At 40.1% G+C, this 19,520-nt stretch overlaps 1 protein-coding gene across 5 annotated transcripts in view; it reads right to left on the bottom strand.

Annotated features, from left to right (window-relative positions):
• LOC132379550 (myoferlin-like) overlaps window positions 1–19,520 on the bottom strand; it is a 263,587-nt gene that overhangs the window by 61,600 nt on the left and 182,467 nt on the right. For all 5 annotated transcript variants that reach the window (XM_059947586.1, XM_059947583.1, XM_059947585.1 and 2 more), the window contains one exon: window positions 4,373–4,512. In XM_059947586.1, the coding sequence (XP_059803569.1) occupies window positions 4,373–4,512 (140 nt within the window). The remainder of the gene's footprint in view (window positions 1–4,372; window positions 4,513–19,520) is intronic.

Here is a 19,520-nt window from a genome sequence, read left to right as displayed (position 1 = left end):
TTATCAATCCACTGTAAGTCATCCCTGCAGTTGCCAAGATCCACTCTACATATTTTCTATCATCCAAATTACAAACATATCTTCTTGTTGGATGAATAAGTAAACTTAATAAGGGTGAAACAGATCTATTTGAAAATGTATTGTGTGTGACATAAGGAAAGCAGAATTATTTTTCTAAAATGCCCAGGGAATCAAGCACCTTCCATGTTCCTTAATTTCATGCAGACCATAACTATTATGTTCCCTTTTTTGAAGGGTAGTAATGAATTTTTTTTTCTTGTCAAGGTGATAAATCACTTGGTTCAGTTAATTCAGAGTCACAATTTGGCAGCAAGTTTTAATCTCACATAACCGAGGTTGCTGATCTATAATGACAACCACTTGGTTAACATGATCTATGTTCCTTTATCTGCAGTCACAGCTTAAAAAAGTAGTGTTCTATTTTAATTCTCTTCTGCTTAGTATGCGTATTCACCCTTGAAGGCTGAAGGGTACATCATTTTGAAGATAGCTTAGTATTTAGGACAGCTCTACACAGAGACTTCAGAGTCCAAATGCATTCTAGTTCTACTTGTGACAAGGCTCAAAGTGTAGGCTGACCAGGAGATGGAAAATTTCAGCACAACAGCTTAGGACTGATACTCCACTGATTTGGTAACAGCTCATCACTCTATTAAAGCTTAATTAATAGCATGCCAGTCAATGCAAGGCTTTTAGTCACTTCCATATGAATTTCTGGCTTTTCTCTAGTTCATCAAAATTTGTTTCAAACCTGTCCAAGTTCCTTCTTTTTTTCAAAAAATACATCTCTTTTCATCCACAGATTGCCTACTGAGATATAATGCATGGTTGAACTGCAACTTCTCAAGTCTGTACATTTACATTCCTCATCCTACTGCTCAGCCAATCCTTAGTCCCTTATTCAAGAAGATGTGTATCAACTCCAAATGAACTTTAAACACATTTCTCTGCATCAAAAACAGCATCACTATGTTCTCCCATACTTTTTGTTGCAAGGGACCCAAAGGACATTATCTCTGAGGCACAATATATGGCAGGATATGCAAGATGATAATTCCTTCAACCTGTCCAAAAATGGATAATTTATTCCTACCAATTCTAGATGATTTCAGGACTGGATATCAATTATTGCTCTCCTGCTACCTTTAAAATCTGTTCCCTTCATTGGCTGGGCAACCTCCTCTTCATTGTGGGAAAGCACTAACTGCAAATATCTGGTTTATCAAAAGACCTGCTCTTGGGATTTCCTAACTGGCCATTGTTCAGCATGCCAGGGGCTCGGCCTAAGAGTCTGGCTCGGATTTGGAAGCCTAGGATCTTGGGGCTCTAGAGACATGCAGATCGACATTGGTGTCACAGCAGGAGACCCACGTGTTGTGGGGGAGTTGGGATATCTGTGGCTGTGTGCCTGGAGACCTGAGATCTTTGAGATCTTCTGGCACAGAGCTCAGAAAAAGTGACATAACAGATTATTAACATCATAAACCCGCTAGTTATTTGTTACATCTCCCTCTTGCTGGGAAAACAGAGACAACATCTTCTCCTTTATTAGGGAAACAGAGAGCCTGTGGTCTGTTGTATACCCGGTGAAACGTGAAGTCTTTGGGGTAACTGCAAGTCTGTGTCTTTGCTTTGCTCACGCGAGTGCTCGGTGGCAGGTGCTGATGCTTTTTTTTGCCGGTGGGGGAAGGGGGGATTGTTGCTTGCTGCCGGTTATGCGTGGGAGGGAAGGGAGTTGAGGGGGGTGGACTTTGGGGTTCTAACATTTAACTGTCATTCATTCTTTGGGGCACTCTTCTGTTTTCGTGGATGGTTGCAAAGAAAAAGCATTTCAGGATTTATATTGTACAGTTGGCCCTTCTTTTCTGTGAATCGCGAAAACCTGGAAGTGCTCTTCTAGCACTTGTTGTTCAAACATGTACAGACTTTTTTCCTTGTCACTATTCCCTAAACAATACAGTATAACAACCACTTTACATAGCATTTACATTGTAATAGATATTACAAGTAATCTAGAGATGATTTAAAGTATACGGGAGGATGTGCGTGGGTTATTGTGAATCAGGATCGAAAAAAATCACAAGTTCTTTTACTAAGTAAGTCGGAGCAGGTACATCTGGTATTATTTAGCGTCAGTTAGTCAAACGTTTGTCTTAGTGTATAGTATATATTTTACTTTTCTATGCATATAAAACATTTAAGAATGTATGTTTCAGCACTGAGCTTGGAAATGTGCCGGGTTGATGTGGAGGATCAAAAACTCAAAACCCAATAATTAAACCACTGCATTGCTTAGTAATAATTGTAGCTTTCATTGGGGCAGGGGCTTTCTCACTTTATCCTTTAAGATTGTTCCGATCGTTGACCAATGTAGCCTAACGCTTTTCCAATGACGGATGGCGTTTCACCTCTTTCCGATCACTTTATTATCTCCAGTTTATTTTCAATTGTGATTATGATTACTTTCATGAACAGAAACACTGCTCATTCAGAGCTCTACCGCCGGGTCCTAATGTCCACCAAACTGAGATAAGTTAAATAAGGTCTGGGGTTTCGCTGGGTCCTAAGGTCCACCGCAATGAGACAGTTTGAAAAGGGACTTGAGCATCCACGTTTTTTGGTTTCCGCGAGGGGTCCCGGAACCAATCCCTCACGGGTTTCTCTGACTTTAAATTGGACCTTTGAACCTTTGAGATCTGCACGGCAGAAAGCAATTCTGATAGCTTCAGTTTAAGATTTTCTTGCAACATCTTGACTTTGTGATCTGTCTATTCATCTAGTTTCCTGCTCATGAGATCACTTTTTGTTATGTTCCTTTGGCTCTTCAAAATATACAGATGTTTATGAGCCACGGGAATGGAATATTGATGGCTACAGGCTGTACAACACTACAAGAGTGATTTCTGGAACAAAGATAGTCTTTAAGTAGGAGATCTTGACTCATTTCCTCAAATCATTAGTTTTCTAAGGACATTTGTTAACTATATTAACCATATACATTGGGCTGGTATCAATTGCCTTCTAACCACAATTTTCTTCTCTTTGGAACGCTTTAAAATATTTAGTAGGCTAAAGTACTGAAGAGTACTTTAATCAAAAATCCTTTATTATTATTAATATCTGCTCAAATTCAAATTCCTTAATTCTGGTAATTTGCAGACAATCCTCCTCTAAGCTCTTCAAGGCTAACATGTTTTCTAAAAGGTAGTGTTCAGAACCATGTGCAATAATCAACTGATTTATGAAATAGTGACTATGAAGGCACCGCATTACTGGTTTCTCTACCCAATGTACTTAAAGCCAAGCATCACAGACTCCACTCACAACAATTAAACTAAGACTCTACCCATTATATTCTTTCCCCAAGGGCATCACATACACTCATCCACCCTGAAGAACATTGTTAGTATAACTACACCATCTTAAAAACAGAAAATGTTGCAATCACTTAATACTCAGGCAGAATCTGCAGAAGGTGGAAAGGCAATATTTTAGACAAAAAATCATTGGTCTGTAGACAATTCCAGCATTTGACTTTAATTCTGATTTTCAGATGTACCCATCCTGCTCTGCTGCAGAGGTTTGCATTTTCTACAGATCTGCCCTGTACTTTCTTTACCCATTTCACTTGCACAAGCTATAATGAATGTCTTTTATTGCATTTGAAAAGATTAGAAATATGCAAGCAGGAAAAAAAATGCAAAAACCATACGACATAGAATTAGGCTATTTACCCCATCATTCATGGTGGATATATTTTCCCTGTCAGCCCCATTCTGCTGCCTTCTCCCCATAACCTTTGATGCCCTTACTAATCAAGTACCTATGAACCTCTGCTTTAAATGTACCTAATGACTTGACCTCCACAGCCATCTGTTCCAATGAATTCCACAGATTCAGCATTCTCTAGCTAAAGGAATGCCTCTTCATCTATGTTCTGAAGCAGGGGTTCCCCACCTTTTTTATGCCATGGACTAAGCAAGGACCCCAGGATGGGAACCTCTGTACTAAAGAGATGTCCTTGTTTTCTGAGTCGATGCACTTAGGTCCTAGACTTTCCCACGAATGGAAACATCCTCTCCCTGTCCACTCTATCTAGGTCAAGTCTTCAATGATCCAATATGGAAACACATCTTGTGCTTCAACAGTCCTGCCCATTTCTTTTGAAGATCATTAATTAATGAAATTTCATTGTCAGGTGTCCCTACCAGTAAAGGGTTACATTCACACTCACTGCTTCTAAGTTTTTTTTTTGAGAAATGCTCTCTCTGGGCCTTCTTTTCCAAGATAGCCCAAGTAAGATGACTCACTCCAAAACTATTGCTGGTTAGACATCAGACTCAAGGGCTACCTGTATAAGGTTAGGTTGAAAGGTGCTGTACAAGGTCCTCATTTCCACATGCTCTGGTACAAGTCCTTGCTGCCGCAAAACGTGAAGTGCAAGGCGTTCCTCAGGGGGTCCAAGATGCTCATTTAAAGTTTTGTTACTTTCTGCATCAGAAAATAAAACATGTCAGTGGTGGATCCACACTCTTCAAGATCAAAATGCAATTTAAAATAGGTTTTAAACTATTTATTATAAAAGTAAAGGCTTCTCCTTTCAACTTTTCATTGATGATTACATTTAAAATTTGCTTTCCCAAAAATAGTTCAGACACCTCTCTGCACTGATAGAGACATCTTGTGAAGTGCACCAGCAATTGTTCTCCAAATTAAAAGAAATTCAACCTGTACATTATGAAGTTTCAAAACGATATATAGTACAGAGGTGTAGGCACAGGCACCAGTTGCGCAATATCTAAAGACTAGATTGGCCACATTGGGATGATATTGAAAAGATGGCATCCTCAACACAAGAGATTCTGCAGATGCCGCAAATCCAGAGCAACGTGCACAAAATGCGGCGGGAATTCAGCAGGTCAGGCAGCATCTGGAGGCCCTCCATTGGTCGGAGTTGACTATGGATGTTGCATAGCAGCTGTCTACATGATAAGCAAGCCAGTACGCTAACCAGGACAGCACAACATTGACAGCAAGCTGTTGTCATCCACACAGCTGATGAATCTAAAGGAACAGCAGGAAGTGATATAGCTTGGCACAAGTGGCGTGGCAGGAGTTGCCAGTCTGCGTTGAACTCAATGTGGGCCTGCCTTGGGGCCTCCAGCTCCAGATTTTTCCTTGAAATTTACCCCTGTAGCCTACCCCATTAGTGGGTATAGCCGCAAAGCAGTGGATGTTTGAGATCAGAGTTTTCCTTCTCCTAGGTGAGCTGCCAAACACAGCTGATATGCCCAATCTACCCAAAGCAAATGGTTTTAAAGTGCCAGCAACCCGCATTTGCCCCTTCTCCTGTCAGTAGAAACAGTCCTACTGGGTTTAGTAGCTAAGCCACACATGAAGGCCAGGAGCTGGATTTGATTGTCAGAGGCTATTTGAGATGCATGCCATTGTAAGCATCTAATAGGTAGTAGGAGCTTATCCCCATTACCTCCTCCCCCTCCCCCCAGCTATAACAGCCTTAAGGAACCAAGGCAGCATTTATAGAGGGGAGTAAACAGTCAATGTTCCAGGCCATGACCCTTCATCAGGACTAGAAAGGAAGGGGATAGAAGTCAGAAAATTCAGCTTGATGGGCTGATGCACCATCAATAACTCACACTGAGACGTAAGGCGAGATATCGGCTTTTATTGACTGGAAGAAGGAACCAGAAGTGAGTGACCATCATACTACGTCCTGGAGACTGAGGCCGAGCATCAGGCCTCAGATCGCCTTTATACAGGGGCCTGTGGGAGGAGCCACAGGAGCAGTCAGCAGGGGGCGTGTCCAGACAGGCACATAGTTCACCACATGGGCTACATGGGAGCCTTTCAATAAACAATTAACTGATCATGTACTATTAAGGATTGAGCAAAAGCTGATCAATTTTGCTTCATCAAAGCCACAATTGTCACTGAGTAATAATGGATGTCTGAACAGGCTTGAGGTCAGAAGCTGGCCAGTTTAACTTTACTCTCCTTGGCCCAGGATTAGAGGAGACCAAGGTTCCCATGCGTGAGCTAACAGAACAAACCAATGGTTGAACTTGAAACTTCCTGTGCATTGCTTAAAGTTATGTTGGGTGGTGTCTTTACTAACTAAGCCATCAAGAGAATTAAAGAAATCCTTTTAATCCTGATAGAAGGAAAAAGGTTAAATTGTAGCAAGCAGTATCAAATAAATGACTCAAATGAAATCTAATTACTGTTCATTGCTCCCCACCCTCACCTTTTAAACTCATCAATGTCAACTTCTCTGATATTCAAATACACTGTGCATTGCACAAGGAAAATGATTGATGATGTGAATAAATCAAATCGAAACAGATATTATTCCTCATGCCAGTGATCAAATATGCTCAAAAGTTCGTTCTTTATTAGATTACAAGGATAACCTTCTATCTGACAAGTTCAAGTCTCTCTTCAATACTTGAAATTTTCTTCAATGCTCCTTTTAAAAGAAGACACATTTCTCGGAAAGCATCTACAGATTCGAAAGAATTTTCATTGAAAATGGAAATCTTCACTTAGCTAAAACCAATTATGCATTCAATATTGATGACCACTTGATTTGTGTGGATAACTACTCAAATTTATAAGTTAGCAGATTAGTAACCAATTGTATCCAAATTGCTCAAATAAAACATGAAGTAAGGTACATACATAGAACATAAAGCACAGTACAGGCCCTTCGGCCCACAATGTTGTGCCAATCTTTTAACCTCCTTCAAGATCAATTTAACCCTTCCCTCCCACATAGCCCTCCAATTTCCTTTCATCCATGAGACTGCTGAAGTCTCTTAAATCTCTCTGATCTAATTCACCTCTATCACCACCCTTTACAACTTTCCTCCAATCACCTTAAAATTATGTCCTTTTGTATTAGCCATTTCCATCCTGGGGAAGAAAGCTGCTGGCTGTCTAATCTATCTGTGCTTCTCATCATCTTTAACACTTCTATCAAGTCATCTCTCTTCTTCACTCCAAAAAGAAAAAAAAGCCCAGCTCATTGAACCTCTCCTCATACGGTATGCTCTCTAATGCTGGCAGCATCCTGGTAAATCTCCGTTGCGATCTCTCTAAAACTTACACATCCTTTCTATAATGAGACAACCAGAACTGAACACCATACTCCAAGTATGGTCTAACCCAAGTTTTACAGAGCTGCAACATTACCTCAAGGCTCAGCTAATGAAGGCCATGACTCTTTACGCCCTCCTTAACCACCCTATCATTTTGAGTGGTTCTTTGGGAAATCGATGGGCAGGGACCTCAAAATGCCACCATTCCACCACACTAAGAATCCTTCAATTATCCTTGTACTCTGCCCTCAAGTTTAACCTTCCAAAGGGTATAACTTCACACTTTTCAAGACTGAACTTCATCTGCTACTCTCAGCCCTGCTCTGCATCTTTTCAATGCCCCACTGTAACCTATAACCCTCTACATTATCCACAACACTACCAACATTTGTGTCATCTAAAAACTTACTAACTGACCCTTCCAATTCCTTATCCAAGGAATCCTTATTCCTTATTATATATATAAAACAATAAATCAGAAAGAGCAGGGTGTCCCATACAGAATATCACTAGTTACTGATGCCCAGGCCGAATGTGCTTTCTCAACTACCACTTGCTGCCTACTGCGGGCAAGCCATTTCTGAAACAACGCAGCCAAGTTTCCATGGATCCCATGTCTCCTGACTTTCTGAACGAGCCTACCAGAGGGAACCTTGTCGAATGCCTTATTAAAATCCATAAACACCACATCCACTGCTTTAACTTCATCTATTTGCTTGTCACTACCTCAAAGTAATCAGTCAGGCTTGTGAAGCAGTACCTTCACAATGTCATGTTGGCTATCATGCCAGGAGCTCCAGGATAGCGTTGCCCTTAGCCCACTGTAAAGATCATTTCTGATGAGGAGGCTACAACATACTACATGCATGGAACCCACTGTAGAAGAAGCTTTCCCTCCAGGATAACTTTTTATTGCAGAGTGCAGTTATTCAGGTGGTGGAGAACACTGGTGATTCTGGGAGGGGATATGGAACTTGGAGAGTCAGAGGTACCTTGTGCGTGAAAGGGTGCAGGAATGGAGAACAAAATTCCAGTGAGAAGCGGTCAATTGTTGACGAGGTGTTGTGGTGATGGCACAGAACATGAGTACTGCAAATGGTGGAAGCAGCAACAAAAGGAATCATTAATGATACCAATCCAGAACTGTGAAGCTTCAGACTCCTCGGTAGAGGTTCACATAACCGCAGGCCCTTTAACTGAAAGAGCAGAGGCTTCAAGCCTCTGCTTATTCCACTCTTACTGTTCTTTTGGATCTCATACCCAGGTACAATTAAACTGTGATGTGATTTTATGCCATTTGACATCACTTTGCATCCTTAACTGACTTCACACACACAGTACTGTGTAAAAGCCTTAGGCGCATACAGTACAGTAACCCAAGACTTTTGCACAGTACAGTAATGATTTTATGTATTGTACTGTACTGCTGCTGCAGCATAAAGCAAATTTCATGATACGTGAGTGATGATAATATGGGTTTCTATTGTGGTCTGAGAGTGAGATGGGGGCAGGAAGAGGGGAGGGAGCAGGAAGCAAGAAGCACCAGGGAGACATTCTGCAATGATTAATAAACTGGTTATGGGAATCAAATCACCTTGCCTGATGCTCAGGGCAGGGTGTATCTGCACCTGTGCCATACTCCTGTCTCTGCCGCTGGCACTCCTCCGCTGCCACCTGTCCCACACCCTTCCTGGGGTGCTCCACCCTCGCCGTTCCCAACATCTTTTGCTCCAGCCAGACTTACAAACTCACTCTCCGCTCCATGCTGACAAATACAGTACTATTCAAATGTCTTAGCACACTAGATATACAAATGTGCCTTGGACCTTTGTACTGTACAGCAATCTCACATTTCGTTACAGGAAGGATGTGGAAGCTTTAGAGTCTGCAGAGATTTACTAGGATGCTGCCTGGATTAGAGAGCATGGCTGATGAGGAAAGTTTGAGCGAGCTAGAGCTTTTCTGTTTGTAGTGAAGGTGAATGAGAGGAGACTTGATAGAAGTGCATTGACAGAGTCTTCCCCACCACTCCCACCTCCCAGAGAGGCAATGGCTAATATAAGAGAACATACTTTTAAAGGCGGCTGCAGGAAAGTATGGGGAGGGATAGAGGTAGGTCTATTTTTTAAAAGCTACACAGAGTGGTAGGTACATGAAATCACTGCTGGGATGGTGTTAGAGGGAGATACATTGGTGACATTTGAGTCTCTTAGAGAGGCACATGGATGAAAGAAGATGGAAGGCTATGTGGGAGGGAAAGGTTAGATTGATCTTATGGTAGGTTACAAGACTGGCGCAACATCATGGGATGAAGGGCCTATACTTTGCTCTACTGCTCTATGGGCTTTTCAATTTATTGACCTGAAAACAGTGCTCTAAGCACAAAGAAATTGTGTCTGTATTTGAATGGCGATCGGTTAAAAATAAGGATCTAAAAACCCAGGTTGAGAATTTATTTAGTTTAAAAAACGCATCCTAAGCCATTATCTAAAAGCATTTTCCTTTCTAAATATGCCTCAAGATTTGATTATAATATGTGGCTTAAGAGTTGGTAGTCACCAGGTATGGTTTAACGATGTTTGAGAAAGATGACAGGAAGAACCCTTAAGAAATATGCTGCCTGAAATTTGGAATTTGAGTGCTGAAATGCTTGATAAGATGTTTGAATAAATCCTTGAAGAAAATAGAATATTGGGTAGGAAAGTGGATTGGGCTACTCAAGTTCTTCATCGGATCAAGTGGAGCATCTAGCCATCTTTGCTTGGGTTGAGATCTATACAAATGCAGTCTCAGTATCACATTCTCCCACGTTCCTGTGAGCCCTTAAGAGAAATTACTGAAGGCAGGAGCAATATCCAGAAGGGATTCTTAGAGTCAAAAGTATAGATCACCAGATTTAGTGCATTGCTGTGTCAGAGCGGAATATCTGCAAATTGCCTCATATTTAGACCGGGATGGCTATCAGCATTGCATAAGGAGGAAGCTGAGAAAAATAAGTGAGGGGTAAATGAATACGTGGAGCAAGCTTACTGAGGTGGACTGTTGGACTAAACAAGGAATGATGCTGCTACAGTTCCAAAAGATTACTCTCCTGATCTGGCCAACAATCTATGAAGTTCCTCAAGCAGTGGGAGGGATGGAGACCATAGGCTAAATCATACACCGCACCTCAGCCTTAACACATTTCACTTGATCACTGTTTCAACTAATTTTTTTTTAAACTCCACGGACTGAGCAGGATCTTTTCCTTTCAATACAGCTGCACGGACCTACCATTGCTCTGAGCCAGTTTTTTTCCCCCAAGTGCCCTGCTGAAAAACTGCATGACACTTCAAAAGCTTTTTTTTTGTAATAATACATACTATGAATATTTAGAATGAAATTTGAAAAATCACATGGTTTTGATTTTAATTGAAAGGTATAATGAAATACAGTAAAACAAAGAAAATCTTGCAAGTTTCATAAACATTTAAACTTAGCATCAGCATTCAATGAGCTACTGACTTCCCTTCTGAGTTTGCTGTTACAATTTGTAATGGTGTTGTAACTTGAAACACTGAAAATGTAAATATGTTGAAGCTCTAAAACATTTTAAAGTAAAAGCTGTATGTTTATTATTTAGAAAATTGATGGGTTATATTTATTGACACAATTAATTACAGGGTATTTCACAATTATATTAGCATAATTTCAAAATTATATTAACATTATATAAAAGAATGCTCCTGTTGCGCAGTAACAAAGGCTATGTGCATAGGAGCATTTTAGTTACTACGTGACCACACACCTTCACAGCTTAGAGGGAACAATGTTGAGTACCCACCCAGGATTATATGGTGCAATACTGGGATATTCACTTGCCTGAAACTTTGTACCTGACCTTTAGAGAAGCTTACCACACAAGCAACCTGCACATTCTGCTTAATGAGCATCCGCTCTCAGCTTTAAACAACTTTGCCAATTACTTCTGAGAAACAATTACAACGTAGCAGTTACTAGAACTGGTTCAATCTCTCACAGCAAGGCCCTGGGGGACTCTGGCAATCTACAAAAAGACTACATGGGCAGAACTGTTGATACTTCCCCACCCCCACCAATAGCAACGGCAAGACAATTTTATTTGAAGCATAGTAAGAAACCCAAATCATTTTGATTGGATCAGTATTAACAGGAGAGGGCAACCCTATGGGCCAATGAAATCTCTGATGACATTATTTCAGTAATGTGCCTAAAGATGACAAAAGTTCATTTGAACAACTGACAGAAAAAGACTTGGAAGAAACTAATTACATAGCATGATGAATAATCTCTGGCCAGTTGTTCACTGCAAAGTCACACACTTCTGATTTTCCATAACAGGCTGCCTCAGTTTTGTTATACTAACAAAACCACATCTTGATTTTCAGAGTGAAATTGTGCTGCATTGTCTACAAATAATATTGTTTTAAAAAAAATCACACAGGAATACAACAGCTTGTTTGGATCTGAACGGGCACCACTCTTTTTCCCTATCATGTGTAGAATGACAACGCCCAAAACAGCTGAACTGGTGACACCACCAATAAACCCTGTTCCTTATTTTCTACAATCTGGGAGCCGCTGTAAGTCCATTGTTATGAAGGCATTCATCATACCATGAGTTTTTCAGACTGAAAGCAATTTAAGTGATCAGTGATGACACCCAGAAAGCTGCTGCAGTATGGATTACCTGCTGATGACAAGGCCGAGAGTATGGAACCTGGTTCAACACCGAGGGCTGCAACTCTGCTTGGCACAGCAAAACAGCAACTCACAATAAACAAGACAAATAAATGCACATTTATAATTGTAGTTAATGAAAGGGCCTCAAAAGCAATTGAAATTTGGTGGTAACATACTATTCTGACAAAAAAAAGTGAAGAGTATAACAACCTTGGCTGCCAACTCTGGAAACAAACAGCATCGTTGCCTGGTGCATACTAAACGATGGTTCACTGTTTGTTTGCTCTGAATTTGGAAGGAAATAGTTAACTTTTCACTACTAGTGTACAGCTTTCTAAGGCAAGTAGCACATTTATTTATATGGAACATCTGCAGCTTTCAGACAACTGCCAAAGCACAAGTTAAAATAAACTGGTGAAAGGAAGCTGCCCAGTTCATAGAGAGGGCAGAAAGGATATAGTGCAGTAAGTCCCTGACACAGGCAGAAAGAATCACCCCCAGCTGCCCGCTACAAATCTCCCCGGATCAGCAAAAGAAATGCTCTTCGCAACATTTCACTCTCATTTTAGCACCCATTATCTCTACTTCTCATACTTCTTGGGTTCATTCTCATGTCAAACCGACCTGTCTGGTTTGAGCATCTGCCCACTCGCATTACTGCTCGGAAACACTGTTTTGCCTTGTTGAAATCTGATGTTAAAAGATTTAATCACCATTTGAACTCACATTTTGGGAATGCTGGGATTTTTAAAAAAATATTTTCACCGGGTCAAAGAAAATAGCTGTGCCAACTCTGAAAATTTCCCATTAAAAATTACTCAATTTAAGGAAAAAACACCCACCGTATAATTTAAAACTTGGAACTGGTATGAATTTACAGTTAAATGAAATTGTATTTTTTCCCCCAAATTAAAGGCAAGAGGACACATCAACAACAAAGTTAATGTAAAGATATAACACATTCACCAATGTTCAAAGCTCCAACAGTGGTCTCTGCTGCCTGGAATGTAGGTTTTGTCCAATACAAACCACACACACAGTAATTAATCTCCTTAGATGCTATTCGATGCTCATTCACAAACTGTTTAAAAACTGAAGGATCACTTTTGGCTCAAATGTACTGACAAACTGAACTTTTGATACACTATTTTCTAATTTCCTAAATGATTTCAGGAGGGTTGGAGGCAAGAGTGTGTATGGGGACGAAGAGTAGGAGTGGGGGTGGGGTAGAAGAATAGGAGAGACTTCTGGAAAAAACACAAGCTATCATAGAGTATAGAACAGAACAGCAGATCAATGCTTGGAAGGGTTTTTTTCCTACTGTAAAGCATAGTTGAAATGGGAATGTTTTAATTGCAGTATTATGACTTACCGAGTAGATTTAAGAGCGTCTGTATATCTAAGTTATGTGATTAGGCAGACATTGGTGGAAGAAAAAGACAACTTTGCAACAGACTATGAATTTGTCAGAAATCAATAAGGTTTACATTGCATTTGGGTCCAGTGCATGGTTTGTTGAATAACTGCTCTTTAATCTAATTATCTGCTCAAAGTCCTTTGAGTACATTGTCGATCCTCTTCCTCTGGCACTTTGTCATGTGGCAAGCTCCTTCAATGCTTTGTCATCTGATTGAACAATGGGACATAGCTCATTGGATAAATCCCTCTATGTGATATGATATGCTACAGAGCAAGGGCTTAGCAAAGTATCAAATACAACCATAGTGATGTACAGTTTTTGAAAAGGTGCCTGGGGTGAAAGAAGATATAGAGTTCACCAGGATGCTGCCTCATCTACTTCTCAACACCTTTAACTGCACTCACCTATTGTTATCAGACAAGAAGACATTTGAGGATCAACCATGATAGTTCCAATAATTTGTCAGCCTAAATAATATTTCTGGGCTACTAAATAAATGGTGCAATGTTACTGTTTCAAAGGAAGCACATTCAAGCCCGGTATATAATCTTCAGAATCCCTACCTGTCCATCCTCAAAGCTCAACATTTGCAAGGCATTTTTCATATTCTCCGCATTTCAAGTGTTTCCAATTGAACAATGTTGAAATGCATACTAATAAATCCACACATTTATGTATAACAAAATCCTACAACTAATGAAATGAATAACTATTTTAATGTGATGTTTACAGAAGATTAATTTTAACCAGGATGAAAACAAACTGTTCATCCAATAGTATCACAAGATCTTTCCAAGCCACGAGACAAGTGGCAACTTAAGCTTCACTCAAGAGGTGGAACTGCGCACGAGTTTCTTAAACCAGATACGAAACTCTGCAGGTGCTAGAAAACTTGAGCAATGCATACACAAATTGCTGGAGGAACTAAGCAGGTCAGGCAGCACCTATGAAGTCCTGATGAAAAATCAGAGCCCCAAATACCCTCTGTTCATTCCCTTCCAGAGCTGCTGCCCAACCTGCTAGGTTCCTCCAGCAATGCGTGTTGCTTAAAAGTTTCCCAACATAGCTTGTCAGCTCAATCACTGGAATGCAATTTGAGCCCCCAAAGTTGGAAATCTTGAGTTGCAGAGAACCAGGGTTGGTATCAATTTCATTAAAATCCTTTGAGAACCCATCTGCTACAAGCCACGAGGCATAACGTCTGAACCATGCTCAACAGTATACTTGAATAATGGTTTGTGCAGTAGTTATTATAAATATCTTACTGGTCATTTGTCTTTACTAGAGCATCTCATTGGAGTTCCATCTCAAGGACTTGTGGGAAAATGCTTTCAAATCACTCGGGAAGAAATCAAGTCGAAAAAGCCAAAAGTCACTTTTTGTGAAGTATTCCACTTCAGGAGAAGGTTTTAAAGTTGTAAATGGATATCAAATGACTTAAATTTACAATATTCAAGATACACACTCTGCCTTGAACAGATCAAAACCATTTTGGGTGCAAAAATAACAGTGAAACATCCTCAACTTAGAATGGTGTTAAAGGGCAGTTCAAGCCAAGTTCCACATGGAGAAATATTGCTTTCAATTACCTGATTGGTACTGACTTCTGTTTTGGAGATACGGTAAATGTCCAGTAAATTCATGAGCCGAAGCTGGTATTACACCACTACTTCATAGCCATCATTCTGGATAGACCTTATCAGGTTGTAACCAAAGACTTTAGCACTCAGTGCTCTTTTACCTTATGGAAGCATTACAATCTTTAAACATCATTAAAAGAAATCAACGAGTAGATTTGGAAAGGTAGAAGATGAAAAGGTTTACCCTTTCATTCACTAAGAAGTCCCATCCACACCAATAAAACTCTTTTCCTAGATGCTGACTGGGCTGCTGAGCTCCTCCAGCACTTTGTGTGTGTTGCTTGGATTTCCAGCAACTGCAGATTTTCTCTTCTTTGTAACACCAATGAAATACTAGTTTAGATAGCCATCAACATCTCCCCAAGCATTATGTAAAATTAACGGTGGGGCATTTTCATTTAACAATTTATCTACATAGGCAGGTTTAAGATCTAAAATCCCTTACAGAATACTAATCTATTGAAGAGATACCTAGCACCGATGCAAGAAGTAATTTGAATTTAAAGTACGTGTATCCAAGACAGTTTAAGTCCGCCTGTAGAAAGGATTAATTTCATGCTATTAATCAGGGAAAAAAGTATTTACCATAAACACCTATGACACAAAGAACAGTCTGTCTCAATTCACGAGATTTGACGTTGAGCTTGAAGTGTGGCTGCTCCTAAAAATATATACCTTAAGAGCAGTAACTGCTCTTGTTGACTATTTGAATATTGGTGGTTACAGTTTATTGAATAAAATAACTTCATCCTTTGTATCAAGCAGTGGGTGGAACAATACTGTGCATGGAAATAGACCCTTTGGCCCATAGAGTCTGTGCTAACCATCAAGGATCTGGTTTTAAAATGATCCTGCCCCATTCCATTTTATTTGCTCATGTAGTAACACCTACTTCCTACATTTTAACTAGTCATCTACACCTAGGGCAATTCGTAATGATCAACTAACCTAGAAAAGCTCATGCTTTTGGGTTATGGGACGAAACCAGATAGTCTGAAGGAAATCTGTGCAGTAACAGGGAGCACAAGCATTCTTGTCTGATCTCTCTCATTAACAAGGCTTTTTCACCCACAGAACTGCTACCCATTGAATGCCTTCTTGTGCTTTACACCACTTCCTGTAAACTACAGAGACAAGTACTAAGCTATGTGAAACTCCCAGGATGATCAGTAATTTCTGAGAAACTCAAACCACCCCATCTGGCACCACCAATGATTCCACAAGTCAAAGTCACTTGGATCATATTTCTTCCTCATTCTGATGCTTGGTCCAAACAACAACTGAACATTTACGCCATGTCTGCATGCTTTTATGAACTGAGTTGCTGCCATGATTGACTGATTAGTTATTTGCATGAATAAGCAGATGTACAGGTGCACCTAATAAAGATGGCCACCAAGAATACATCAATGTTTTACTTCAATTAAAAAGTTCTGAATTGAAAAACTCACTCAGTTCAAACTCAACCAGCCCACCCCTCCTCTGTGAACTCTGTAGGCAACTCAATTTAATTGTTGCCCTGAAGGCTGTCCAGTATCAAGCTGACATTTACTTTCTGATGAAGAATACTTGAGTTGAAATGTTAACTGGTTCATCTTTCCATGATGCTGTTTGACTGGTTAATTCCTTCTAGCATTTCTATTTAACATTTATATTTCACTTTATTTGCTTCTATTTAAGCAATTCCTTTAACATACAAAAACCAATAATAAGATAACCAAATTAAAGTTTGTCATAAAACCAAACTCAAATCTACTAAAGTATAAACCCACAATACTTATTGAAGATCAACCTTTTGGGCCTCGACTGCACAATGAATAAAACTGGATAACGCTGCAGAGGTCCAGTTTGCTTATTCCCTAGGTCCAAAAACTGAAGATCATTTGAAATATTGGAGAAGTGACACACAGCACCCTTCCATCAAACATAGTTTGAATCAGCCTATAAAATTATACTAGCACAAAGAGCCTGGCATGTACCCAGATGAATAACTATACAGTATAATGCACTGTCTAAATTCAAATATTGCCCTGGCTGTTTTGTGAAAAAGGCATTTATTGGAATAGCTTGGAGCGGTTTTATTTTTACAAAAAGTCTGAATTTTAGCACTGGCAGCCATTTCAAAACAAACACTATATTCTCCAAACAGTCAAACTTAAATGAGCTGCAAAATTCAGAGATTTATCAGCCTATAGACAGCAAAGCAATTCAGGTCATGGGGTTACCAAAATTTTTCAATTGCCTATCAAAATAAGACAGTGAATAGGTGGTGTTGTTCCTGAAATTATTACTGTATTACCCTGAACTACCAATGAACCCGCCTTGCGTAGAAAAGCAGCTGCCTGTATGATAAAGCCTTAGCTGACCTTGAATTAAAGAGTAAAAACTTCCTCTTGCTACTACAACAATTCGGAGGCTCAAGATAAACAATAACTGAAATTGAGTACAAACTGCACTGTATACTGTCTTGGCAGAATTATAGCATTGCTCGGAAGGCCAAGCGTGATACAATATCAAATGAACATAACATTTTCCCTTCCCCGAACGACCGGGCTTAGACTGCCAACATCAGAACAAACAAAGGCTGATTGTAGTGACTCCTGAGCATATGAATATAGAAACATTAACCAACATAAATTTTGTACTTTCAAAGCTCTAATTTGGAACTGTGATGTAGAACACCTCTTGAAATTCACTGCAGGTTTCCCATTAAATCAGCAACACAGGAAGAAATTACTTCAATTCATTTAAAGCTTGAGTCTTCTTTGATTAAATACTCTTTGAATTGCTAAATCACAGAGGAAAATGTCTATGATCAGTCCATATTGTCCTGTTTCTACAATACTGACCTCAAAATGATATTGCCTGAGATGTACCAGTGGATAATTGAGAAGCTTTGTTCTACTTACAACTTCATGCCGCCTCACACCAGACCACTACCCCACAGAAGAGGGTTAAAGGAATTCTGATCATTTCATCTTTAACACGTAAAGCGATAAATCTGGTTTCACAAGCAAAGCCGAAGACAAAGTTTTGAAAGGGCAATGAAAAGAGTGTCTGATCACGTTGAAGATCTTAGAAATTAGAGGATTAAAAGACAGAGGCATTTGGCCTTAACTATGTATTCTCCAGCAAAAGTAATAGAGCCCTCAACTTCATTTTTATTTCCTGCTCGTGTTTTCAAGTACTTCCTACTCGGAACAAGGGATAGGTTTTCCCATTTTCCCATCAGCTCCCACATTTCTGCGTAGCAGTTAGTGAGACGCTATAACAGTTCAGAGCGTTGGAGCTTGGAGTTCAAAGCTGGTGCAGTCCATGAGACCATACGACATAGGAGCAGATTAAGCCATTCAGCCCAATCAAGTCAGTTTGTAAGGAGCTTATACGTTCTCCCTGTGACTGTGTGGGTTTCCTCCAGGTGCTCTGGTTTCTTCCAACAGTCCAAGACACACCGGTTGGTAGGTTAATTGGTCATTTTAAATGTCCTGTGATTGTTTTGTTTTGCCAGACCACTTCCCATCCCCCCCCCCCCCAAAGTGGTTGTCTTGGAGGAAAGATTCTGTGAGTGGTCCCCCACATCCTTCTCACAGCACAGTGATCTTTTAAAAAATGATGTTGAGTTGTGAGCTTGACATTCAACCTGGTACGGATGGAGAGTGTGTCTGGGTGTGGCCCGACTGGATTTGAACTCGGGAACCTTTGCTCCAGAATCCGGCACTGATGTCACTGCACCGCCAGCTGGCCTCCTGGTTTGCTGGGTGGCATGGCTAATTGGGCCAGAAGGGCCTGTTTCACACTGTAGCGCTAAATAAATTTTAAAAAATTCATGTGTATACGTCCACAAATCTGGAGCAAACAAAATCTAGTGGAAGAACTCAGCAGGTCAGGCAGCATCTATGGAAGCATGGCCAATGTTTTGTAATGAGATCCTGCATCAGGACTGACCCTACATTATGCATCAGAATTCCACAGGAACTATTCCTTCTCTAATGTCCTGATTAATTCTTCCATTCCCATCAGTATTCACTGTGCTTTCCATAACACCAAACAACCACAAGAGCCACATCAGCTCTTCACCCACTTCCCCCCGACATCATGCAGTCATAGCAATATTCTTTAAGAACTTAACTGATTTCAGCAGTACTCATATGATCCATTCCATTCTGAAGCCAAAAATAGTCTAGGTGCAAAATATTGATTCAATCTGCAAGTCCAAACTAGTATTTCATCATTATCTTAATTTCCCATCCCACTCTAACCTCTATCCTTGCTGTCTTGCACGGTTCCAATTGAAACTCAATGTTTGTGGAGGAGCATCAGCTTATCTTCTGACTTGTCACATTACAGCCTTACAAGGTTATTGAATTCCATATTTTCAGATACATCACATTGAATCTCATTTACAGCTTTGCTTATTCCTCTTGCAGCAATTTCAAATTTAATTGTTCTATTTACTCAACCAAACATGCTTTCTGTCATTCAATAATGTTCACCCACTTTCAGCTGGTTCAAGCTCCCTATCATGCAGTCTATTCTGCTCTCCACCCAACTGCTTTCTCCAAATTACAGAGCACCCAAATCTACAAAATGGTAATTGGAGACGGATGTCTGGCCCTTCAG

Source organism: Hypanus sabinus, chromosome 22 (genome assembly GCF_030144855.1).
Source record: "Hypanus sabinus isolate sHypSab1 chromosome 22, sHypSab1.hap1, whole genome shotgun sequence".
NCBI lineage: Eukaryota > Metazoa > Chordata > Chondrichthyes > Myliobatiformes > Dasyatidae > Hypanus > Hypanus sabinus.
This window is presented reverse-complemented; position numbering and strand designations above follow the sequence as displayed.